Here is a 20,534-nt window from a genome sequence, read left to right on the forward strand (position 1 = left end):
TCATTTATGTTTCCACCAAGAAACATGTTTGAGTCAAACTTTATTTTTTCCTGGGAAGGTTCCTTAGCAAAGGAGGATGTAAATAAATCAGGGCATGAAAGACACAAGTTCTAAGAGTAGTGCTGAAATCTACAGGGCTTTTTCTACAAATGGGATTCTTGCTTCCCAGCCATATCTGTCAGTGCACTTTTGAGTATTCAGATTTCAAAAAGCTCTTTTGACAAAACCCTGGAGTTATGTGACAGACTATTCATGTAGGCAACACCCTTTTATGTATGGAAACAGGGAGCAATAGGAAGGAGGGGACATCTTTCTTTATTACCAGAGATCCTGGCACCAGGATAATCTACAGCAGAACCTACAGGAGTACCAAAGACGTTGTCCCCACTGATGGGTTCCTAGAATCAGTGCATTCCCTTTCCCTACTGCCAGTCAGTCTCCTTCACTATTGCCTGCTTCTTCCATACCATTTGCCTCCAAACAGTCCCTAAAGCCAAAACTTATCAACTTACTGCTCTAAAACTACATCAAGAAACTTGAGATCTATTACACCATGTCAGAGATGTTAAAATTTTATGCTTAACTCTTGATCTGTGAGCCTTCTTGCAAGGAAAAGCAAAACATACCACTGCCTGTAAAAACACAAAAGGTGCTTTCGTAGATTTTTGCTGTATATAAATCACAATTTTCCTTTTACCTTAAAAAACATCAAATTGTGCAAGAATCTATGAAGGCAAAGTAATAAGGAGATCTTAAGAACATGAAGAAGAAATTATCTACACTTTTGAACACAAACTTTGTTTCTGTAAAAGCATTTATTGTTTGTTCCCTGCTGGTGAGCTTAGATCCATCAACTGTAATACGTGTAAAGAAATAGGGGGAAACAAATTGGCAATGTTTCTGTTTCTGGTTGTTCTCGTTCCTGTGAAAGGCATGAGAATGCTAGCTCTTGCTGTGTTCTGAAATTCTACCCTGCTTACTTTAATGAGAATAATCTGAGAAGTGTCAGTGGCTATCTTCCAGGGTAATATGTACTTCCAGGGAACATCAGAAGTGGTTGCCAGCATTTGGTCCTCTGGCTGTTGGCTTTACTTACCCTGCAAGCCTCCTCTGAACTCCTGCAGTGCTGGATCTGTAAATTGTGTGGCTTGGCTGGCACTATATAAAAGGACTCTCTACGTAGAACGAATCTAGTTAGGCAAAGTGATATAGGCTGTCAAAAAAATGTAGGTGATTTTGGCTCCCTTGGGTTTTGAATAAACCCTAAAGCATAAACTGTGAGTGACCCTGAAGTCTGAAAGCAGTTTGGCCCTCCTGTCACGGGGAGCCTCAGTCCCTGCTGCCCCAGGTGTGTGCGCTGCTGTGAGCTGTCCCCCGCGTCACGCTCCGCTGCAGGAACTGCTGCGGAGCTCACAAAAGCAGGAAGAAGTGTTCATGTGGATTTTACATCCCAGTAACCCAGGTAATGCTTAGTTACCTTTGTTTTTTAAAATCCTAAAAATCTAAACCATTCTTTATATGGAGGAACTAATGAAGTGTTCCCCATGACCACATAATGTGGGGCCTGTGATATTAAAACTAAGGTGTCTGCACAACCTTTGGGATTTTTACCTCATTGCACTGCTCTGTGGCTTTTCTGATCAACAGTCTGTGTGGATGGAGCCTCTCCAGCAAAGTAGTGATCTGTGGTGGCTGATGGGCCTGAGCTGACTGATGAAAAATGCATGTTCCTTCAGTCAACAGGTCAATGAAGGTGACAAGCATCCAAGTCTGTAAGGAGGAGCTAGAGCTGCTGAAACACCAAGATGAAAAGGTTTGTTTGCATGTTAGAGCCTTACTTTTTCTTACTAATCAAAGAAACACGATTGTTTTAGGGATAGGAACAATGTCCTTTCTGAAGTGGACAGCAGCTAAAGCAGGGCTGAGGGCTGGGTGTGTCCAGCAGCTCTCGTGAATGCAATTGTTCAGTGTGAAAACAGATCTGCCTCCAGTGATCTAACATTCAAATGATGTTTCTTGTGCAAGAGTAATGCCTCCTGCACAAAAAAAAAAAAAAAAGAAAGAAAGAAAAAAAAAAAAGAAACAGGTGGGGGAAGCAGCATAGCTCTAACTCATAATAAAAACCAAACAAATGCCTGAGATGAGAGTGATGGCAATAGCAGCCTTCTGAGCCTTCTGGCTGAATGTCCCTGGCAAAGGGAAAATGAATGGAGAGATGATATTTTACTTCCCTGGAAAGGGCTGCTGGTGGCAGTGTGTGTCAGCTAAGAAGGCAGCATGCCCAGACTGCTGTTAAACTACAGCCTTCAGATGAAGAAGCACAGCTTGGAATGGGCTTTCTGAACCATGTGAAGGCACTAAGGTGGAAATGGGAATCAAAATACAGCCTTTCCCCTTGAAATTTGTGGGAGGATTTCCCCAGGAAAATAATGTAGGGCAGTATCTTTCTAGAAGCCCTGAGATAAGGCAGGAGTAGGTCTTTGGGTACAATGTCTTCTGTCCCACTGTGTCATTCTGCACAGGACACCCCAAGCCCTGCCTGGCAATGCAAGCTTTGCCAGCCTGAGCCTGTGAGATGGCTGCAGCACCTTGCCAGAGCCCTCAAGGTCATCACAACTGCCCAACAGACAGCTACAAATGCAGTTTTTATGTTTTTATTTCTCAGACAGCAGAAACTGTGGAAGAAAAGTAGGACTGGATGAAAGTAGAAGCTTTCTGGAAGATTCTTATGAGTTCATAAGAAGCAGAGATTTGGGAAAAGCTGACCAAGAGAAAAAGCATGGCCAGTTCTGGAAGTGCTGCTATTCATGCTGCTCTTTTGATTGCACTGGGGAATGCACTGAAGTCCTGCCTGTCCTGAAGATGCCAAGGAACCTCTAGAGATACAGCTGATCAGCCTGGCAGTGGGAAGGAAAGCTGTCTGTCCTGCCATCTGGGAGAGAAGGTAAGATGGTGTGGGGTGTTGCTGAGGAAAACAATTCTGTAACCCTGTAGCAGAGTGGGGTCTGGTTACCATTTATACTAAAGCTTTTGAGGATAAAGTGATACTGAACAGGTCATTTCCAGCTGGAGATAAGAAACACTCCTGGGTGTTTTTTTCCTGTAACATCATCCCATTATCTTCCAAGTCAGTATAAGAAAAATGGTTTATGTCTATGTTCCAGAATTATCATGGGCAAGCTGAAAAATATTTTTAATTAGGATAAGAACCGAATGTGACATTAAAACATTAAGCACATGCAAGATCAGATCAAAAGTCCAGGTAGCACAGCAGCCTATCTCACTCAGAGGTCAGAAGGATCAGTGTGGTCAAAGAGTGCAGGGCAGAGTGAAAGGTTGCTGCAAGGATACTTGTATGACCTTGTCTCTGCTTCTGGCATTACATAACTCAAACACTTTCTGACGAGGGATGGCATTTCTACTTAACAGTATTAATTCCTCCAACTGCTGCTTCAATCTAGGCAGACTTTAGTCATGTGTCATCTGATTTATGCAAAAAAGTTTTAATGTTTCTGAAGAGGCATGCTGGCTCTGCAGTGCACTCCTCTCCTGACAAATCAGTGAGATATAGGTGAATTATGAAGCCTTGTTAAAGGTCTTAATTCCTGAAGGGGTGGTCAGTGCTGGGTCAGTGCAGAGTTCAGCCAGCCAGGAGCTGCTTCCAAGGTAGCAGCACTGACAATAGCAATAAACATTCATTTTTCAAAGGGCTTTTCAGAATGTTGTGGTCTTGTCCGTACAAACATCATCCCTCCAGCTCTGCTGAAGGAATTATTTATGGGTAGAAACTTTACCATTAGATGTTTAGGCTAGGAAATTCTGACAATAGCCATACAACTTACAGGTGGAACACTGGATCTGCTAGCTATAAGGATTTTTCTGGTGGTTGACTTCATATTCAGTCCTGGAATATCATGAGCCTCTCCAACAATGAGGCCAAGGGAGATTGTTGGTTTCAAGATGTCAGGATAATCAGAGCAATGTACAGATTCACTTACTAATTGGTGCTGGCCTGTGACAATTAAGTAATTTGAGGAATTTGTGTAGGAAATCATCTTTTTTATCAGGTAGATCTGAATCTTATGTTATTCCACAGTGAGGAGATTTAATGCATCCCTGAGGGGCTGAGTGCATTGGAGAATGCAGCAGTGAGCTCAGCATCTGGGCTCTGTTATGGGGTTCTTGACACTGGATTCAAATAGGATCACAGAAAAGCAGATGGGTTGTGATGCAGCTCAAACAAGAGGCCCAGCAATTTTTGGAAATGCAGAGCCTGCTGGCCAAACACTTTGATTTTTCAGGATGTGTAAAGAAATAGAAGCCAAAATGAGAAAACAAACAGAAAAATCTATGCTAAGGCAACCATCACTAGCACAGCAAATAATCCATGACTGAACAATATATACTAGATTATGTACCAATGTTATAGACCAGATGCCTATGATAAACTGTTATGAAAAAGTTCAGTACATCATTGGCTATTCAAAGGTAAAACTCCTATTTCATTCTTTTTCTGATTTTCTCTCCACAATCATTTGCAACTTATTTAGTGTTCTAGGAGTTTTAAAGCCTATATATACTGAATCTGTACAGTTCCCAGGTCTGTAGCTGTTCTAATCAAGACACACACACACACATGCATATTTACAATTTTCCAGGCCATAGGTTTAGCTTTGGAAAAATAGGACTTTGTATATAGGCTTTGTTCTTTGATGTCCTAAGAAAAGGGAAACCTTCTATTCTTCTAGGAAAACGATAAGGCAGTACTGAATATGTGTTTTGTTTGTAACTCTTTTAGCTGATAATGCCTAACAATCTGTTTGCTTTTCTAGCAAACATTCATTATGTCTTCACAGAGTTATCTGTTACAGCTCCAGCATCTCCTCCAGACTAATGTAATATTATCCCATATTACCCAAAACTTGAATGTTAGGCCTGCTTTTCCCCTTTCACATGTGATAGGAGAGCACATATTAACATGTAATACGATTTGTACTAGAACCATATTTCACCTGCTGGTTTTCCTGTTCTGTCGCTTCAGACTGCAGTCTGGCTTTGCACATCTTCACTGTTAGCTCTTCTTATTCATGCAAGATCTTCCATGGTGACTTGCTTCTTTTATGAGAAGTAGAAAAGCTCAAGTAGATCAAACCTACCTGATCTCCTTTACCTCAAGGTTTGCAGATTTCTTCAAAAAATATTTACAGCTCTATGGAACATGATTTCCCCTTGTGGAATCACAAGTTCTGTTTAGCCATTTGTCCAGCAACTCTCAGCTGTACTGTGGCTCCCACCAACTTGTCATGTGGTCATTCCTGGTCCAAAGCTCTCTGCATCTCCACTGAAGGTTTTCTAAAAATTAGTGTTGTGTTTGTGACCTTCCATTCATCTAGCACTTAAGACAGTTTTAAGTGAAAAAAATATAAAGCATGGTTCAAAGTTCAGCCATTTCATCACTTGAATTTCCTTAGAACTCTTGGATGAATACCATCTGTCTTGTCATTTTGCTTCAAATTCTTTTACACTTGGATTTGAGACAGATGCTTCACCATGCCTCTTCCATTAAAAAATTTTGTCATGAAAACTGCCTGAAACCTCTCTCTACAAGGTTAAAAAGTTTTCTTCTAGGCATTGCTACTGTATCTTGAGCATGCATGTCCCTGGGAGTCTGGCAGCCCTCTTGGTGCATGCATAGGCTTTGGATGAGTTAATTTTCTTCCCAGTAGCCGGTACAATGCTGTATATTGGATTTAGGGGGAGGATAACGTTGATTTCATTGTCACTGAGCAGTGTTTACACTTAGTCAAGGACTTTTCAGCTTCTCATGCTGCCCTGGCAGCCAGGAGGCTGGGGATGCACAAGGAGCTGGAAGGGGTCACAGCTGGGACAGGTGACCCCCACCACTGACCAAACAGATATTCAATGCCAGAAGAGTCAGCATATAACTAGGGTGAAAGCTGGCTGAAGGACACTCTTTGGAAAATGGCTGGGCATTATTTGGTTGTTTTTCATTTGCATCACTTCATCTGCATTTTTAAATATTTTTGTTATTTTCTTTTTTACTATAATTTATTCATTTATTATTATTTTATTTCAATTATGAAGCTGCTTCTATCTCAAGGCATGAGTTTACTTTTACCATTCCAAGTCTCTCCCCCATCCCACCGTTTGGGGGAGTGGCTGTGTGGGGCTTGGTTGCTGGTTGGAGCTCAGACGCAACAGATGTGTTTGAAAGTTGTTAGTCTGTTTTCTCATGTTGCTCTGATGCTCTTTTGCTTTGCCACATATTGCTATGTCTGGCCTGTTGATGTGTGGGGTTTTTTTTGGCTTTCTGGTTTAGAAATAACTTGAACTTTCTAAAAATTGCTTTCCTACATTTGTTATTCTCTCATTCTTCCTCTTTATCCACCTCAGACTTATTTTTGGCGGACTTTTGGTCTGCTTTACTGTGTGGGATCTTTATGCTGAATGTCTAGTGCAAAGTGAGAGTTCTTCCCAGTGCCTGCAAACCATTTTGGGCATTCCTTTTAGTTTTGGTTTTAGACCTCCCAGTTCACCTCCAGTGAGTTATTTCATAAGTTTGTCCGTATTGAGCAGTGATGTGAAAAACTAATTTAGCTTTTCTTCTATGGCCTTATCTTTACTGAACATTCCCTTTATACCTTGATTACTTATTAGTCCTTTCAGCAAGCGCTCACAGACAGGCATTACATGAACTCCCTGACCTGACACATCATATTTTAGAAACCTTAATTTGAAAGCAGTAATTTTCATGTACTCTTTTCCATTTGCTTTTATATTGAACATCCTTCTTGCAAAAAGGACAAAATATGGGGTTTTTAAAAAATTTTTAATTATCTTTAGTCATGGCATCATTCTCAGTTGATAGGTCAGCCTGGGGCAGTTTTTGGTGTGCAACTTGTAAGGACACCTGAAGGGTTGTATTTTGTTTCAATTTAAAAAAAAAAAAAAAACAAGCATTTCAAAAAATCAAATTAGTCAACATACTCTGACTTTACCCCTCCATTGCAGAAAATTTAAATAATCTTATCAGAAAGACTCCGTGAAGCATCACTGTTCTGCCCAGGGACAGAATGTTGGAAGTGAGAGGATGCGGGAAGTCTGAACAGGATGTGGTAACAAGATCAGCATGATCTTGGATACACACTATAACAGGGAATTGCCTCTAGATTTTTTGAGTTGAGGATGCAGGTGCTGTAGGACTGTGAATTCTACAGCAAAACATGTTCTTGAGCACTGGAGGTGCTGTTCTGCCTTTCACTTCTGGTTTATGCCTGTGGCTTCAGGAAATCTGAGCCTGAAAAATGGAGCCATTGATCTCACCTGTGCCAAGTTATCTCTGGCAGGTCCAACATGTAAAACAGCAGCTAATCCTTCTGATGGCACTTAAATATCTCAGGGGCACAGTGGGGAGGAAAAAGAAACTCTTGGTGTTCTGAGGCTCTCTAAGATTAACACCTACTCCAGTATAAAAATATTTGAATTGCCTTTACAGTTACTTAATTTCCATGCTTACAAGAATATACTGTTTTTCTCTAGCCTCTTGTTTCAGAAAGTGCTGTTATCTTTGACCTATTCAGTGACATTTACCATAGTAAAGTCCTGAAAACACTTTTTATCTTACACATAGTACAATGATGGGACACAAACTTACTTCATAAGCTAATGGACAATAGGGACACATTTTAAACAAAATCTTGGAAGCCTGCCCTTTATATTACTTAATTTTTTAGACATTACACATTTCAGGGCTGGGCTTTTCAAGGCCTAATAAAAGTTATTTCCTGGTATTTAGCTCAACAAATTAAACTTGAGCTATTTAGTTTAACTGTAGGATCTCAAATTTCCCAGTTGAAAATATTGTTAGGTACCTAGATTTAAGCCTTTATATATATTAAATTAAAGAGTGAGAGCCAAGAATAGTATAACTGGTGACACTGTTACAACCACGAACAGGAACGCATCAGGAGCACTTGTTCTTTACAAATGCCTTCTCTTTCTGCAGCAATCTACTGGGGGTAGACATTCCAACATTTTTCATGCAGTTCTGCAAGCTGTGTATTTTATGAGAAGCCAGTAATACTAGAGCCAGGGGGAGAGGGAAGGAGTAGCAACATCTGGGAAGACATGCCCCTAACCACATCTGTCTTATAGCCAAGGCCAGCGACCCTGAGCTCTGGAAGAGAAGGTTCCAAACATTCACTCATTATCAGCTCCTAAGGCAAAACAAAGGCCTGTGCTTCAGCAGCCTGGGGAAAGATAATCCAGGAGTAACTATCCAGAACTTCACTACTTGAGAGATTTTTTTTCACCCACAAGGTAACACAGGCAAAGGCTACTGTAAGGAAAGCATCAGTTTTAACAAATGGCAGTGGGAGAGGAAATCAGTTAAAGGAGTTTAAGTGGCAGCAAAAGCTCCAGGAGTCAATGCCCAAGGGATTTGCCAGTTCTGCAGTAACAGCAAGAGCACAGGAACATTGCATGTTCCCACAGAGGATTCCAGTATTCTGGGGGTGCCCAGCCTCTCGGAAACATCATGAACACAAAAAGAATAATGTACAACATTTTATTACAAAACTGTTAAAAAAGTAATACAATGCAACAAAATACTACAAAATATAAGATCAGCTATTAAGCTACCTTTGTTTTACTTAGCTAAAAAGAAACACCTGGCTATCAGTCACTGAATTTCAATAAAACCATTAAATATGCAGAAACAGCAGAAACATTCAACAACTTTTGTTTTTCCAAACCAAACTGTAGCAGCCATTGGCTACTGCTTACGTTATAAATTGAAGTCTCCCTACAAAGAACCACATTACCTATACACAATTCTGTACAGATTTTTATACTGAAGCTAACAATGAGCTGCACTTGAGTTCACATTCTTAGCAAAATATTGGATCCCGAGCATAAATCTTTACAGCAGGACATTCATTTATTCTTCATCCTCATCATCTTCTTCCTCTTCTTCCTCCTCTTCCTCTTCCTCCTCCTCCTCCTCCTCTGGCTCTGCTTTCTTCTTAGATCCTGCAGGCCTACCTGGGCCCTTCTTTCCTGCATCACTCTTGCTCTTGGCACGATATGCTGCAATGTCCTGCAAGAAAAATGCTTTTAAGTTGCTAGCACTAGAACACTGAAGACAAATCTGCACTGCTTTGGTATTTCAATGCTACTGTACTGCATAGGTCAGATACAGTAATTGCAAAAAAGCAGAATTTCCACCTTGGGACTTTCATGCTTAAATCTTTAAGCAAAAGAACATGCAATGCAGACAGTTTTAAGAATTTTATGACCATGGTGCTTTGGAGTCTGACTACATTTATTTTAGCAAGCAGGTGACCTGTTTTCTGGTAGTAAGGCATCTTGCTGGTAAAATCTCTAGACATGCAAACCCACACCCAGGCTCACTGTAAGGGTTCCAGATACCTGCCCTGCCAACCTTTCCATGTCTTCTAAAGGCTGATAGAAAGCATTAAGCCCCTTATAAGCCCCTTATGGTGTGGGTGCAAGACACAAGTCATATATTTACAGTGAGCTCCACAACTTTAACTTTTTTGTATTACTTTTACTGTACCTTTTCATACTTCTCCTTTAGTTTTGCAGCCTTCTGTTCGTATGGCAGTTTATCTTTAGCCGACTGTTCAGACCACATTTCACCTAATTTCTTTGCTGTATCTCCAATAGACAAGCCAGGATGGTCGTTTTTGATTTTCGGACGGTGCTCAGAACAGAAAAGGAAGAACGCAGATCTACATCGAGAGACAGTGATTGAAGTTAAGTATCTAGCTATTGAAATACGTTTTTCTGTGGGGGAAGGGAGTCATAGAAACACTCACGGTGGTCTTTTAGGAGCGTTGGGGTCCTTTTTCTTTCCCTTCTTCTCGCCTTTGGGAGGAACATAGTTTTTCATCTCCCTGTCATAGCGAGCTTTGTCTCCTTTAGCCATTTCTTCAAACTTTCCTTTTTCCTTGCTTGACATTGTCTGTGGAGACACGGAAGGGAAAGAAGAGGCTGGATGAGATAAAGCAGCTACTGACCCACTAACGCCTAAGCAGCAGCTGCTCCCAGGGATCTTTTCCCAGCAGCCCGCAGCAGGGGCGGGGGCTGGCCCGCCAAGGGCTCAGCACGGCTCGGCCCGGCCCGGCCCCGCTCACCTTCCACCGCTCCGAGCACTTCCGCGAGAACTCTGCGAAGTTGACGGACGAGTCCGGGTGCTTCTTCTTGTGCTCCTCGCGGCACGTCTGCACGAAGTAGGCGTACGAGGACATCTTGCCCCGCGGCTTATTGGGGTCGCCTTTGCCCATGGCGAGGTCGGCGCGGGTCCCTGCGGGAGGAGGTGTGTGGGGAGGCAGCGTGAGGCGGGGCCGCGCCTCAGGCCGCTCCCGCCTCTCGCCCGCCGGCGCCTTCCCGCCCCAGCGCGCCCGGCCCCGGCCCCGCCCCCGCCGCGGCCCCTCTGCCCGCGCCCCCCCGCCGGGCCCGCGGCCCCTTCCCCGCCGGGCGCCTCTCCCCGCCCCCCGCGGAGGCTGCGGCGGGCAGCCCGCCCGGCCCCGCCGCCCGCGCCCCAGCCCGCCCCGCCGGGGCCGGAGCCGCCGCCGTCCTCCCGGCCCCACCCGCTCGCCAGGAATCCTCCCCTCAGCCCCGGGCGTCCCGCCCGCCCGCCGCGGGAGCCCCTCGCTGTCCCTGCGCCCGGGACAGCCGCTGGTGTCCGCTCCCCCCCGCGCTCCCTCCGTCCCTCCCGGAGCGCTGCCGCCCCGCGGACGTGGGCCTTGCCTGGCTGGGCGGAGCGGGCGGCGCGGGCGCTGCTCCCTCAGGTGCTGCTACCGAATGGTGCCCGGCCGCGCTCTTACCGCCTCTTGTTTTCCGCGGCACTGCCCGCCACAGCAACCCGACCCGCGGCGCCCGAGAGCCCGCCCCCCGCTGCAGCCCATTGGCTGCCGCGCACGTTCAAACTGCCCGAAGCTCCGCCCCTTGGCGCGGAGACTGGACGGGATTGGCTGCTTGCCGCTCTGACGTTAGCGGCCGAGCTACTCCCGGGCTAGGTCGAGCGCGAGGGGGTCGTTGGCGCTTATACCCGTTGGAACCGGTTGGGGCGAGGAGAGCGGGGGGGCGGGGCTGGGCGGAGCGCGCTGGGCGGTGATTGGGAGAGAGGGACGGTTTAAAAAACCGCGGGGGCCGCTGCCATTGGCCGGCGGGGGCTGCGACCGATCTGATTGGGCGGAGCGCGGGGGGCTGCAGCGTGGTTTAAAAATACAAAGGGAGTGGGGTTGGCGGCGGCTCCCTCAGCTCTGCCTGCCCCTCAGCTAGGCCTGCCCGGCTCGGGGCGGCCGGGGCAGCAGCCCCGCCCTTTGCCTCCGTCCTTCCCTCCGTGGGGCAGCGGCTGGCTGTAAAACTGGGCTGAAAGTTGGGTATCGGTGCCCAGGCGAGCCCCGTTTCTGGGGGCCCCCCAAGCGGCCCGGCCCGCCTCGGGGTAGGGGATGCGGTGGTGCCCGCTCCTGGCTTCAGTCCGGGTTCCCCCGCGGAAGGAGAGTGTGTGGTTTGTAGCGATGCCTGGGCAGAGAGAGCTCCTGCTCCCCTCTCCCCGGCTAGAGGGGCTTGGAAGAGCGTGGGGCTGACTGTGAGCGGTGCGTTCCCCCAGTCAGGCCGGAGCAGCGGCAGCGGCGCTGGGAAGGGAAGGTGTCGGCTCTCCGAGCTTGGCGCTCTCTGTAAAGTGCAGCTGCAGCAATGGAAAGCCGGGGACCTAGTCTCGGTCGAACTGAGGTCTTAATGCAAGCCACGCCCGTGGTTTGCATGAGTGCTTTCAAGTGTACCGCTAGTAGCAAATCTGGCCCTTTGAGTTTGGGGAGAGAACTGAAGTTTCCATATAGTCACTTGGACTGCGATTCTCACCCTACATTATACTGGTTTTGCTGACGTTGGGTTTTTTTCTGTCTGATTATTTTCATTCAATTTTCAACTTTGGGTAAATATTCTTAGTAATCGAAGTGGTTTTTATTGCTCTTGTTTTTTCAGGTGTAGTTTATAGCCCTAGTGAGAAGCAGGTTATTACTTTGTTTACTGAAGATGCGGTGCCTTCAGTAGAACTTTCATCATGTTACCCTTCCTCAATGGTAAGAAAAAACAAATCCCTAAGCTATGTGAGAGTATTGAGTAGCTGCAGGTGTGACAGTGGCCAATGTTTTGATCTCCAGTCTCCCCAGCTCAGAGTTGCTCAGTATAAGAACTTACTAGGTACAGTTCTTCAAGCTTTTCTTCTTTTTCTTCTGACAAGTGTACGTTCATGTGCAACAGTTCACTAATGTGGTAGTAAATGCCTCCTTTATCCCTGTTTCATTTTAAGCTTTGTGTGTTTGCCCAAACTGCAGCCCTAAAAGCCAAAATCCACTACAGAAGAGGGTAATTGGCAGGTAAATTAACAGAGCAACCCACAGATTATGCATTCCCTCTGCAGATGTCAAAGCCTTCACAAGCCAGTTATTCAAAACCTTGTATCAGTTCACTTAATGTGGCTATTACTTTTGATAGTGTTTAGCATACAAATAAAGCTTAGCCTTCCTTACCTCCTAAAATAAACATTTACATGGGGAATGTTTCGTGTTCTGGTTTGGGCTTGTTATTGCTGTATTCCACTGCTTCTCTGTAGCAAATTAATGTTCTGAGTTCTCTGTAGGTCTGTCTGTCCACTTTGCAGAGAGTTGTTTTGTCATGCAGCTTTAAAAATGCCTTTACTTCATATTTTACATGGAAAGCACTATTTTATTTCATGAGTTAAGCTGCCAGATGGGTCACTCATTTACTTTGTGGTGAACTACCTCTGTATAAAAGCTATTTGTGAAGTGTGTTCTTGTTAATAAAGTAATTTTGTGAAAGATGGTAGAATTTTACAATACTGGTGTGAGTGAATTGTAGTACAGCCATTGGTATCTGGTGTAAAAGCATTCCTTGTATGCCAGACTGACCTAGACCTCTCTGACAGTTATTGGAGGAGAGGTGGGGGGAAAAAAGTTTTAGGTCAGTTTTATTAACATTTTCACTCTTTTAACATTAATATAGCACGTTCATGGAAAAAAAATTACTTTGGAACACTCTTTGGAAATTTTGTGATGTAATTGCAGTAAGGCTTCCGCTGTTGCATCTGTTTTTATATCTGCTCTAAGAATATGAAGGAAATTATTGTGGAAAAGCAGGTGGGGTGAGAAAGTGTAATTATTGCTATGGGAATAAATGAGATCTGCCTTTCAAATGATTTAATCAAATGTTTTAAGAAAGAAATTAGGATCTTTAAATGTTCTTACCTGGAAAAGAAAGCTTTTGTACACTTTGCTAGACCCACAGTGTGTTACATCATGCTGTCTCATACAACACAGGGCACATGAGAGAAACCAAAGTAACATCTGTCTGTCCTCCAACAAGAAAGGCAGTATTGAGAATTTTCCATGCTTGAACATGATACTGGAAGCTTCCCACAGCAGTGCCAATGCTGAAAGCCCCACCACACAAGAATGCTGATGTTAGGAACTTGTCATTCCCAAAGCTGTGCCTTCCTCCCAGCGCCCTCGTGACTGGAAAAGCACTTCTCTGCTTCCACAATAAGCTGTCACTGTTTGTCATTGTTCCACACTGTTCCTTTTCAGACAAAAACACAGTTTGTGTCTCCAGGGATTCAGTCACTGTTACTCTTCTGAAGCAGTGATCTATGCAGTATTGACTTTGGTCGGTACGCGTGGTTAATTTATTAACCACATGTGCATGACAGTTGTGGGGAAGAAGCATAAACTCCAGGACTTGGAGTTACTTCAGTGTGAATAATTCTGCTCATGAAATGACTCCTTGGTTTTATAGCTCCCTGGCTTTGAGCCCTTCTGAGTTTCTAATCTGCCCCACAATTTGGGGTGCTATTGTTAAGTTGGCTTAATCTTCAGTAAACTGCAAGTGAGAGAGATAAGCAGTGAGGCTAGAAATGCTGGATAGAAGGTAGAGAAAAGACCAGATGGGTGAGACCAGGTTATGGAGCTGAGAAATGGATTTAAAGAAAAGTATGTCACGGACAACAAAAATGTGTGATTGGAGTGATGCTGCTTTCTGTCATAATGTATCTCTTGGCTTCTGAGGGCTGCTGCTTCTAGAGCTTTTCTGGACAGTGGTGTCAGTGTGGACAAAGTAAGGGAAGAAAGGAACAAAGGCCTTTTATTTGAATTAAATCATCAGCAGCTCCATTACAACAGATACTGTTCAGCTGAGGAGATTGCAAACTACAGTTGCGTGACCTTAGCTCTGACCAAACTTGCATTCTGGTGTATTTATGTAGTGATGCTGTCAGTTTTAATTCAGTGACTTGGATAAGGAAGGCCTGCTGTCATTTCCCAGAATATCTCCTACAAGCCAAATTCCTGTATGGAATATGCCTTAATGTAGCCTAAAATTAGGCAGTAAAATTCTGCTTTGGAAGGCTATCACTCTAAACTGATAGGAAATTTCTTTTTCCAGGCCTGAGAAATCAGTGGATGAATAATAAATGTGAGGTAAAACTGCTTAATCAAACCAAACTTCACTAATAGGAATGGAAGATGTTGAAAGAAAGCAAATTTAGCTTTAATCAGCAGGTTTCTTTGTTGCAGAAAAAAAAGATTAAAATTCAAGACACAAAAAACATTTAAGTAGGTCACTGCTTTGAAAACCCTTTTAATGCAAGTTACAAAGTCTACAGACAGCAACAATGTTTTAGGCTTATTTTTTGTGAGCATCTCTTACTAGATATGTGGTAGGACCTTTAGGATGAAAAGCAAAAATCAAAAGTATTTAAGCTACTGCTTATCTAAGTTCAACACAACACAATTTTGTTGTAGTGTACCAGTTATAAGGAGTTATTTTCTTGTACTTTGATAAAAACACATATAACTGCTGCTGCCTAAAAGTTTACAAAACTGGTATTTCTGTCAGTATCTTAAAGAATTACATTTAAGACAGTGTGTTAGAAGTTCCCCAGGTTGTTTTTTGGGTTTTTTTTTTGGTGTTGTAGAACATCTAAATAACATGTATGTTGTAAAAATGAAATATATTTACCCTTTAAACATTAGGGTTTTATTATGTGTGCCACTGTAAAGCCTGCATAACCAGTTCAGCAGCTCATAGGCAAATGCAGCTGTGTTAGTTACACCAGGCTGGGTTAGTCTGAAAGCTCAGAGCTTGTTTTGACTTTGTGCTGTGTACCCAGTGCCTAAAACAAAGGCAGCCTGCATGGACACTATCTGGGACAGCTGCAGAGCAAAGGCTGAAACTGCAGCAGTCATATGGTAAGAAATAAACACAGCAGATCTCGTCTGGTACTAACACAGATAATATCAGGAACAATAGCAATTCCTGATCACAATAATTGTTACCTGAACTTTTTCAGTCTTAATTTGTCAGTAACTTTTTTTTTTTTTTTTTGCATTGGGTTGACAAGCTTTTAACTTTTTAAAACATGTTTTTGCTTTTCTATTCACCTGGCTTTCACTCGCTTTCTTGTTTACATTCAAAGTAATACTCATGCAACATTTTCCCCTCAAGATATCTAAAAATTTCTTTGTTTTGCTATACTGCTAATCCCTTTTTACAGGTGTGAGAAGAAAGCAGCAATGTGTCTTTATATAGTGGATAGTTTCCTAGGGAGCTTAGAGGGGCTCTAAAATGTGGATAGCCCTTATTTAGAGCAAGAATATTGTTTAAATGGGTAAAAAAACTTTCCATTCTTCTCTCCCCACCTCCAGACTCTTCCAGTGTTAGTAACATTGGTACTTTGCCTGAAACATATACACAACTTACTCTTAAGAAATGAAATTTAATTGCCAATAAAATTGTCCTGTCTTTTGTGAGTTGCAGAGCATCATTTGAGAACTTTTTTTCTCCTTCTAAGCTGTAAGACAAAGGGTTGGACTGCATCTGGCCCTGGAGGTGAGACATCTAGTGAGGAGATCCGAAGAGGTTGTAGTCACAGTCCAGCTTCTGAATAGTCGTGTTTGACACTAGCTGCTGGAGCTTGCTGCTGCCAGAATGAAGTCCCTGTCAACCCACGGTGACTTACAAATATTGACAAACCAGAATGCTTTGTTTGTTCTTTTGTCCAGTCTAAGGAACTGTTTCCTTCTGTGGTCATGTGGGCTAGAAACTTGAAATGAGGCTGAACCTGACAGTAGGATGTGTTTGCTATGTCACTGCAGCTCTAAAGTCTTCTGGGAAAGAGAATAGTGGGAAATGACAAGGCTGTGTGTCGTGGGCTGCAAGAGGAAGGAGCCAGCAGAGATAAGCAGGTTTGGCTGGTAACAACCAAGCACCAAGTACCACAGTAAGCACTGTGATGTTCATCAACATACTGGTCTTTGTCTTGCATCCAGATAGTGGAAAAGCTTAAATTAATTTCAATGGGTCTCATTAAACTTCAATGGGTTCTCAAGTGTTGGTCATGCATCATTGTTAATGTAGACATTGCCGGGAGAATAATTTATTCTGTTATTTCTGGCAACTAATGCTGTGATATGTGTCATAAAAATGACCACAGGATACATAGGTGATCCGAGACTAGAAAGAAAACACTCATGAAGTTTTGAAATTGTTGATTGAATCATCAGTCTCATTTTAGTCATGGTTCCCATGGGATCTTCCAGCACCTGATGATATAAATGTATCATTTCCTTAGCACCCCATTGCATACCCTACTCTATACTGCTAAAGAACTTTACAGTAACAGGGGAGGTTGAGTTTGTTGGAATATAATCTTATCTGTATCTTTTATCCAGAAGGAGCTCTGCAGGAGGTCAGGAAAACATTTAAACCCCAAACGCACTTGTAATTTTATTAATTTTATTTTTATGAAAGTGTCTGCATTAGTATCAGACTATTTTGTTTTTACTGAGGGAATCCAAGTATCTAACTGATGGTTTGGTGGAAGAAGTGTTCACCTGCTCCCAAGAGGCACTTAAAACCAGTTGTTAACTTCAACTAGAGCTAAGTCAGACCTAGAGATGGTTATAACTGTACTGCAAAGACAAGGGCACTCAAAGAGGCTCTTAAGGCTGCAGAACTTTCCTGTTTTCCTTTCTGTAAAATGAATATGTATCAGAAGAGGATATGATGGTGTAACAGAGCCCTGTAGACTCTAGGATCCTCTGACAAAACCTGAAATCTGAAGATAGTGTAGTATGTGTTATACAAAGCAAGAGGTCCAAGCCATTGTCAAATCTGAATTCCTATAACAAGAAAACAGTAGCTCACAAAATGCAAGACTGTAGCACAGAGTACAGTATGTGCAGTATGTACAGTGCTTTTTGTGGTATCAAGAGTGCATTAGAGACCAGCAAAATTTACTGAAAAGATGACAGTTTATCTTACATGGAAAAAAATCTGAGCAAGTTTTTTATTTCATTTCAAAGGATTGAAGAATAATTCTTAAGCACTATACTACATTGGTCTATTACTAGTAGTTAAATTTTTATTGCATCACACAAAACCTCTGGGGGCGATACTTTTCCACAATATGTTTCAGATAGCTGCTTTATATTTCTGAAGAGTATGAGTTGAGTGATGATTTAATGGAGTTTCTTTCTAACTGTGCAATCTCATATAATATGAAACAAAATGTTAATCAAAGCAACCTGGATGAACAGGAGATGAGTGACTGTGAAATAAGCAGATAGAGGTGCTTGGGTTGAGTGGAGGCTTCTGAGGAGGAGGAGGAGGGTTGTTGAAACTGAGGGGTACCTAAAGCAAAGCTGGAGGTTGGCTTCTTTGCTTCTGTGTGGTCATTGTACTTGAACTTCCTCTCCTAACACATCCTTCATTGTTTAAGCCCACTAACGAACAATTTGTCAAGTACATTTAACAAAGAACATAACATAATTTTTGCATATAAGAATGATGCCTTCTACCAGAAGATCCTCCCATGCTTCCTGTAACTAATAGCTTATTATGAAAGAGAATTTGCACAAACCATTAAAGGGAGTGTATTACAAAACTTTAAAGCTTTTACAGTACATGGGTTTAACAGTTTTAATCCTAAATTATTCTTAAAACAAAATGTGTAGTTTTGGACCTTCTTTACTGCTTTAAATCTTTAAATAAAAGCTTTTTGTTATAAATACTCTTTCATACATCTTGAGTTTCCATTGTACAAGGCCAAATGCCTATAAAAGAAAGACTGGCTTCAGCTGGATTCAGACCTGGAGATAATTCTGGTTAAAGTTATGATTCTTTTTTCTATTACTGTACTTCTTGAACCATATACAATAAGGTCTATGTGTACTAATACAGATTATGTTTTGTTATACAATTAATTATCTGAAATTATACTTTAACTATCCTAGCCCAAAACATGTAAAGAAGTAAAAAAAATACAGTCTGTAGGCAAATTCCAGTATTCCTGTGCTTTGGGTCTATGCTTTAACAAATTTGGGCAATAAATTAGAAGCAGAGCAACAGGCAGTAGCAGGTTAGGTGGTGCTGGAGTGGGAAAAGAAAATAAGGTATTAAAAAAATCAAGAAAAAAAGAAAATAAAAATAAAAAAGATAGCACTTGTTTCTGGTAAGGAAGGAGAGATTTGGTCACTGTTCTTTATCACAGCCTATGAATGCTTGCTTATCAAGTAGGTGTGCGGTGGAATTTGCAGAATTTTTCAAGTGTTTTAAAGGAATCTTTTTTCACTGAAGTAGTTATAATACATAACAAAATGTGTATTTGCTGAGAAAAATGTCTACCAATAGTTTTCCTTATTATTCCTTTTGCTAACAGGATAATTTCAGGTGCTGAACACAAGTGCATGAATGTACCCCTGGACTTCAGGTGAATGCTACCTGCTGGGGAAGGGAATCATCCTCCCCAGCTGAACTTTTTGCCATGGAAATGCATACAAAGTTGCAAGAGCCACATTTATCTTCCAGGATTGATTACCAGCAATGCGTTTGCAATGTGCTTGCAATATATCCAAGGTGATGTATCTGATTATCATTCTTCTCTCTCAAATTACAAAACACATCAATCAAAAGCTAACAGGAGCTGGGACATATGGCATCTCAGAGAAGAACAAGCTGCTGGGCTCCCACCTGTGCCTGGCCTGCCTTGGTGCCAGGAGGGGCCACTGAGTCCCACTGACTTCAGAGCCTTGGAGTTGTCAATCCAGACTTTTTGGGATGCTGTAGCTCCTGCTCTTCTGCATGTTAGTTACAAGTCATCCATGCTGTGTTCTTGGCACCCCCAAGGGATACAGATAACTGCTGCCTTCTGTACTACTTAGCTCTGCTGTGAGTACTAGTGACATGTCATGTACAGGGTAGGTGGTTTGGAGCTGCTGTTTCCTTTGAACTGATTTAATTTTTGACGTTTAATAGTATATGGTTGCAATACTGCATGTTTTTGTGTTTATTTAGAATATGTCCCTATACATGCTTTATTTATATCTGAATACTTACAGTACCCAGTACTAGAGTTTATGTTAAAAAATTGTAATTTTAGACAATATACTCCACAATGATTTTTCTTTTTATTTCATGTAGCCCAAGCCTCATGAAAGTTTGCAAATCCATTTTGTAGTAAGTAAGCTTCATACTGTCTGATAAGCCCGTGTAGCTGCAGCTCTTTGTATTTTTCATCCCACATGTGATGCAAGATTAAAAGTGACATGATTTCTTTGTTACTGTAAGCAGGCGTTCATACCAAATGAGGTGGTCATCCCCAGTCACAGTCCTGCCCTCCTACTGCACCATCCTGAGTGCTGGGGCATCCTGCAACTGAGCAGTAAAGCAGATCAGGATTAAATCCAAACGATTTTTCTTGCTGCTAGCCTAGTTGTAACCAACAGAGTTTGCTGTGCAGCCACAGCAATGTTTTTATGGGCACAAAGAGGCACAGGGCACAGGTGTGAAAACGAGCAGCTTACAGCTGAACCAGAACCATCTTTCTAAGTCCCACGACTCTCTTATTGTGACCTAATCATGAAACTATGATACTACTTTACTTGAAATTACACTTATAAATTAGCATCTTGGCAAGCACGGCTGGGTAACATAATCAGGCTTTTAACTGCTCCCAAACTGTACAAAGAGGATCAGAAACATTTAAAATGCACAAGTGATCTTTCCATCAAACCAAACAGCAGCCAGGCCCAGATAGACATATTTTATGTTCACAGTAAGGTCAAATCCATCTGAAAAAAAAAAACCAAAAAAACAAAAGGACCTCAAAAGACATAGTCCAAGAGTCTAGAAATTGCTATTCATGACCCAGATTTCCACTGAAGAATTCCTGGAACTCACCCTTGTCCCACTTTTCCCAGATTTTTACATCTGCTCTGATTGTTATTGGGGTTTTTGTTCTTTATCTTAACATTATTATAGTTTTCAAAAGTTTGAAATCACAATAAACTGAAATAGTGAGTTAAACTTTTGCTGCCTGAGATTGCTCAGCAGCAGAGCATGGAATTAAACCTAGGTATTATACAGTCTTCAGCTTGGCTGATAACAAAGCAGAGTTCAGTATTTTTTCC

General features: G+C 42.5%; 1 protein-coding gene across 2 annotated transcripts; it reads right to left on the reverse strand.

Moving 5' to 3' along the window:
- Positions 1 to 8,573: 8,573 nt before the first annotated feature.
- HMGB2 (high mobility group box 2) lies at positions 8,574 to 11,037 on the reverse strand. 2 transcript variants are annotated; one of them, XM_054633151.2, is made up of 5 exons: positions 10,872 to 11,037; positions 10,179 to 10,348; positions 9,861 to 10,006; positions 9,599 to 9,773; positions 8,574 to 9,118 (listed from the first exon to the last, which is right to left on the reverse strand). In XM_054633151.2, exons 2-5 carry the CDS (start codon positions 10,326 to 10,328, stop codon positions 8,960 to 8,962), a joined length of 630 nt encoding a protein of 209 aa, XP_054489126.1. In that variant the 5' UTR covers positions 10,329 to 10,348; positions 10,872 to 11,037; the 3' UTR covers positions 8,574 to 8,959. The 2 variants fall into 2 exon arrangements, with proteins under 2 accessions (XP_054489126.1, XP_054489125.1); XM_054633150.2 differs by having other exon boundaries at positions 10,795 to 11,035.
- Between the last annotated feature and the right edge of the window lie 9,497 nt (positions 11,038 to 20,534).

This window comes from Agelaius phoeniceus, chromosome 4 (assembly GCF_051311805.1).
Source record: "Agelaius phoeniceus isolate bAgePho1 chromosome 4, bAgePho1.hap1, whole genome shotgun sequence".
NCBI classification, from domain to species: domain Eukaryota; kingdom Metazoa; phylum Chordata; class Aves; order Passeriformes; family Icteridae; genus Agelaius; species Agelaius phoeniceus.

Excerpts from the sequence above, each read along its gene's own strand:
- HMGB2 (XM_054633151.2), bottom strand. The coding sequence starts at position 10,328 with ATGGGCAAAGGCGACCCCAATAAGCCGCGGGGCAAGATGTCCTCGTAC. Across the intron at positions 9,774-9,860 it reads AACGCTCCTAAAAGACCACC|ATCTGCGTTCTTCCTTTTCT; the intron begins GTGAGTGTTTCT and ends CTCTCGATGTAG. Across the intron at positions 9,119-9,598 it reads TAAAGGAGAAGTATGAAAAG|GACATTGCAGCATATCGTGC; the intron begins GTACAGTAAAAG and ends TTTTTCTTGCAG.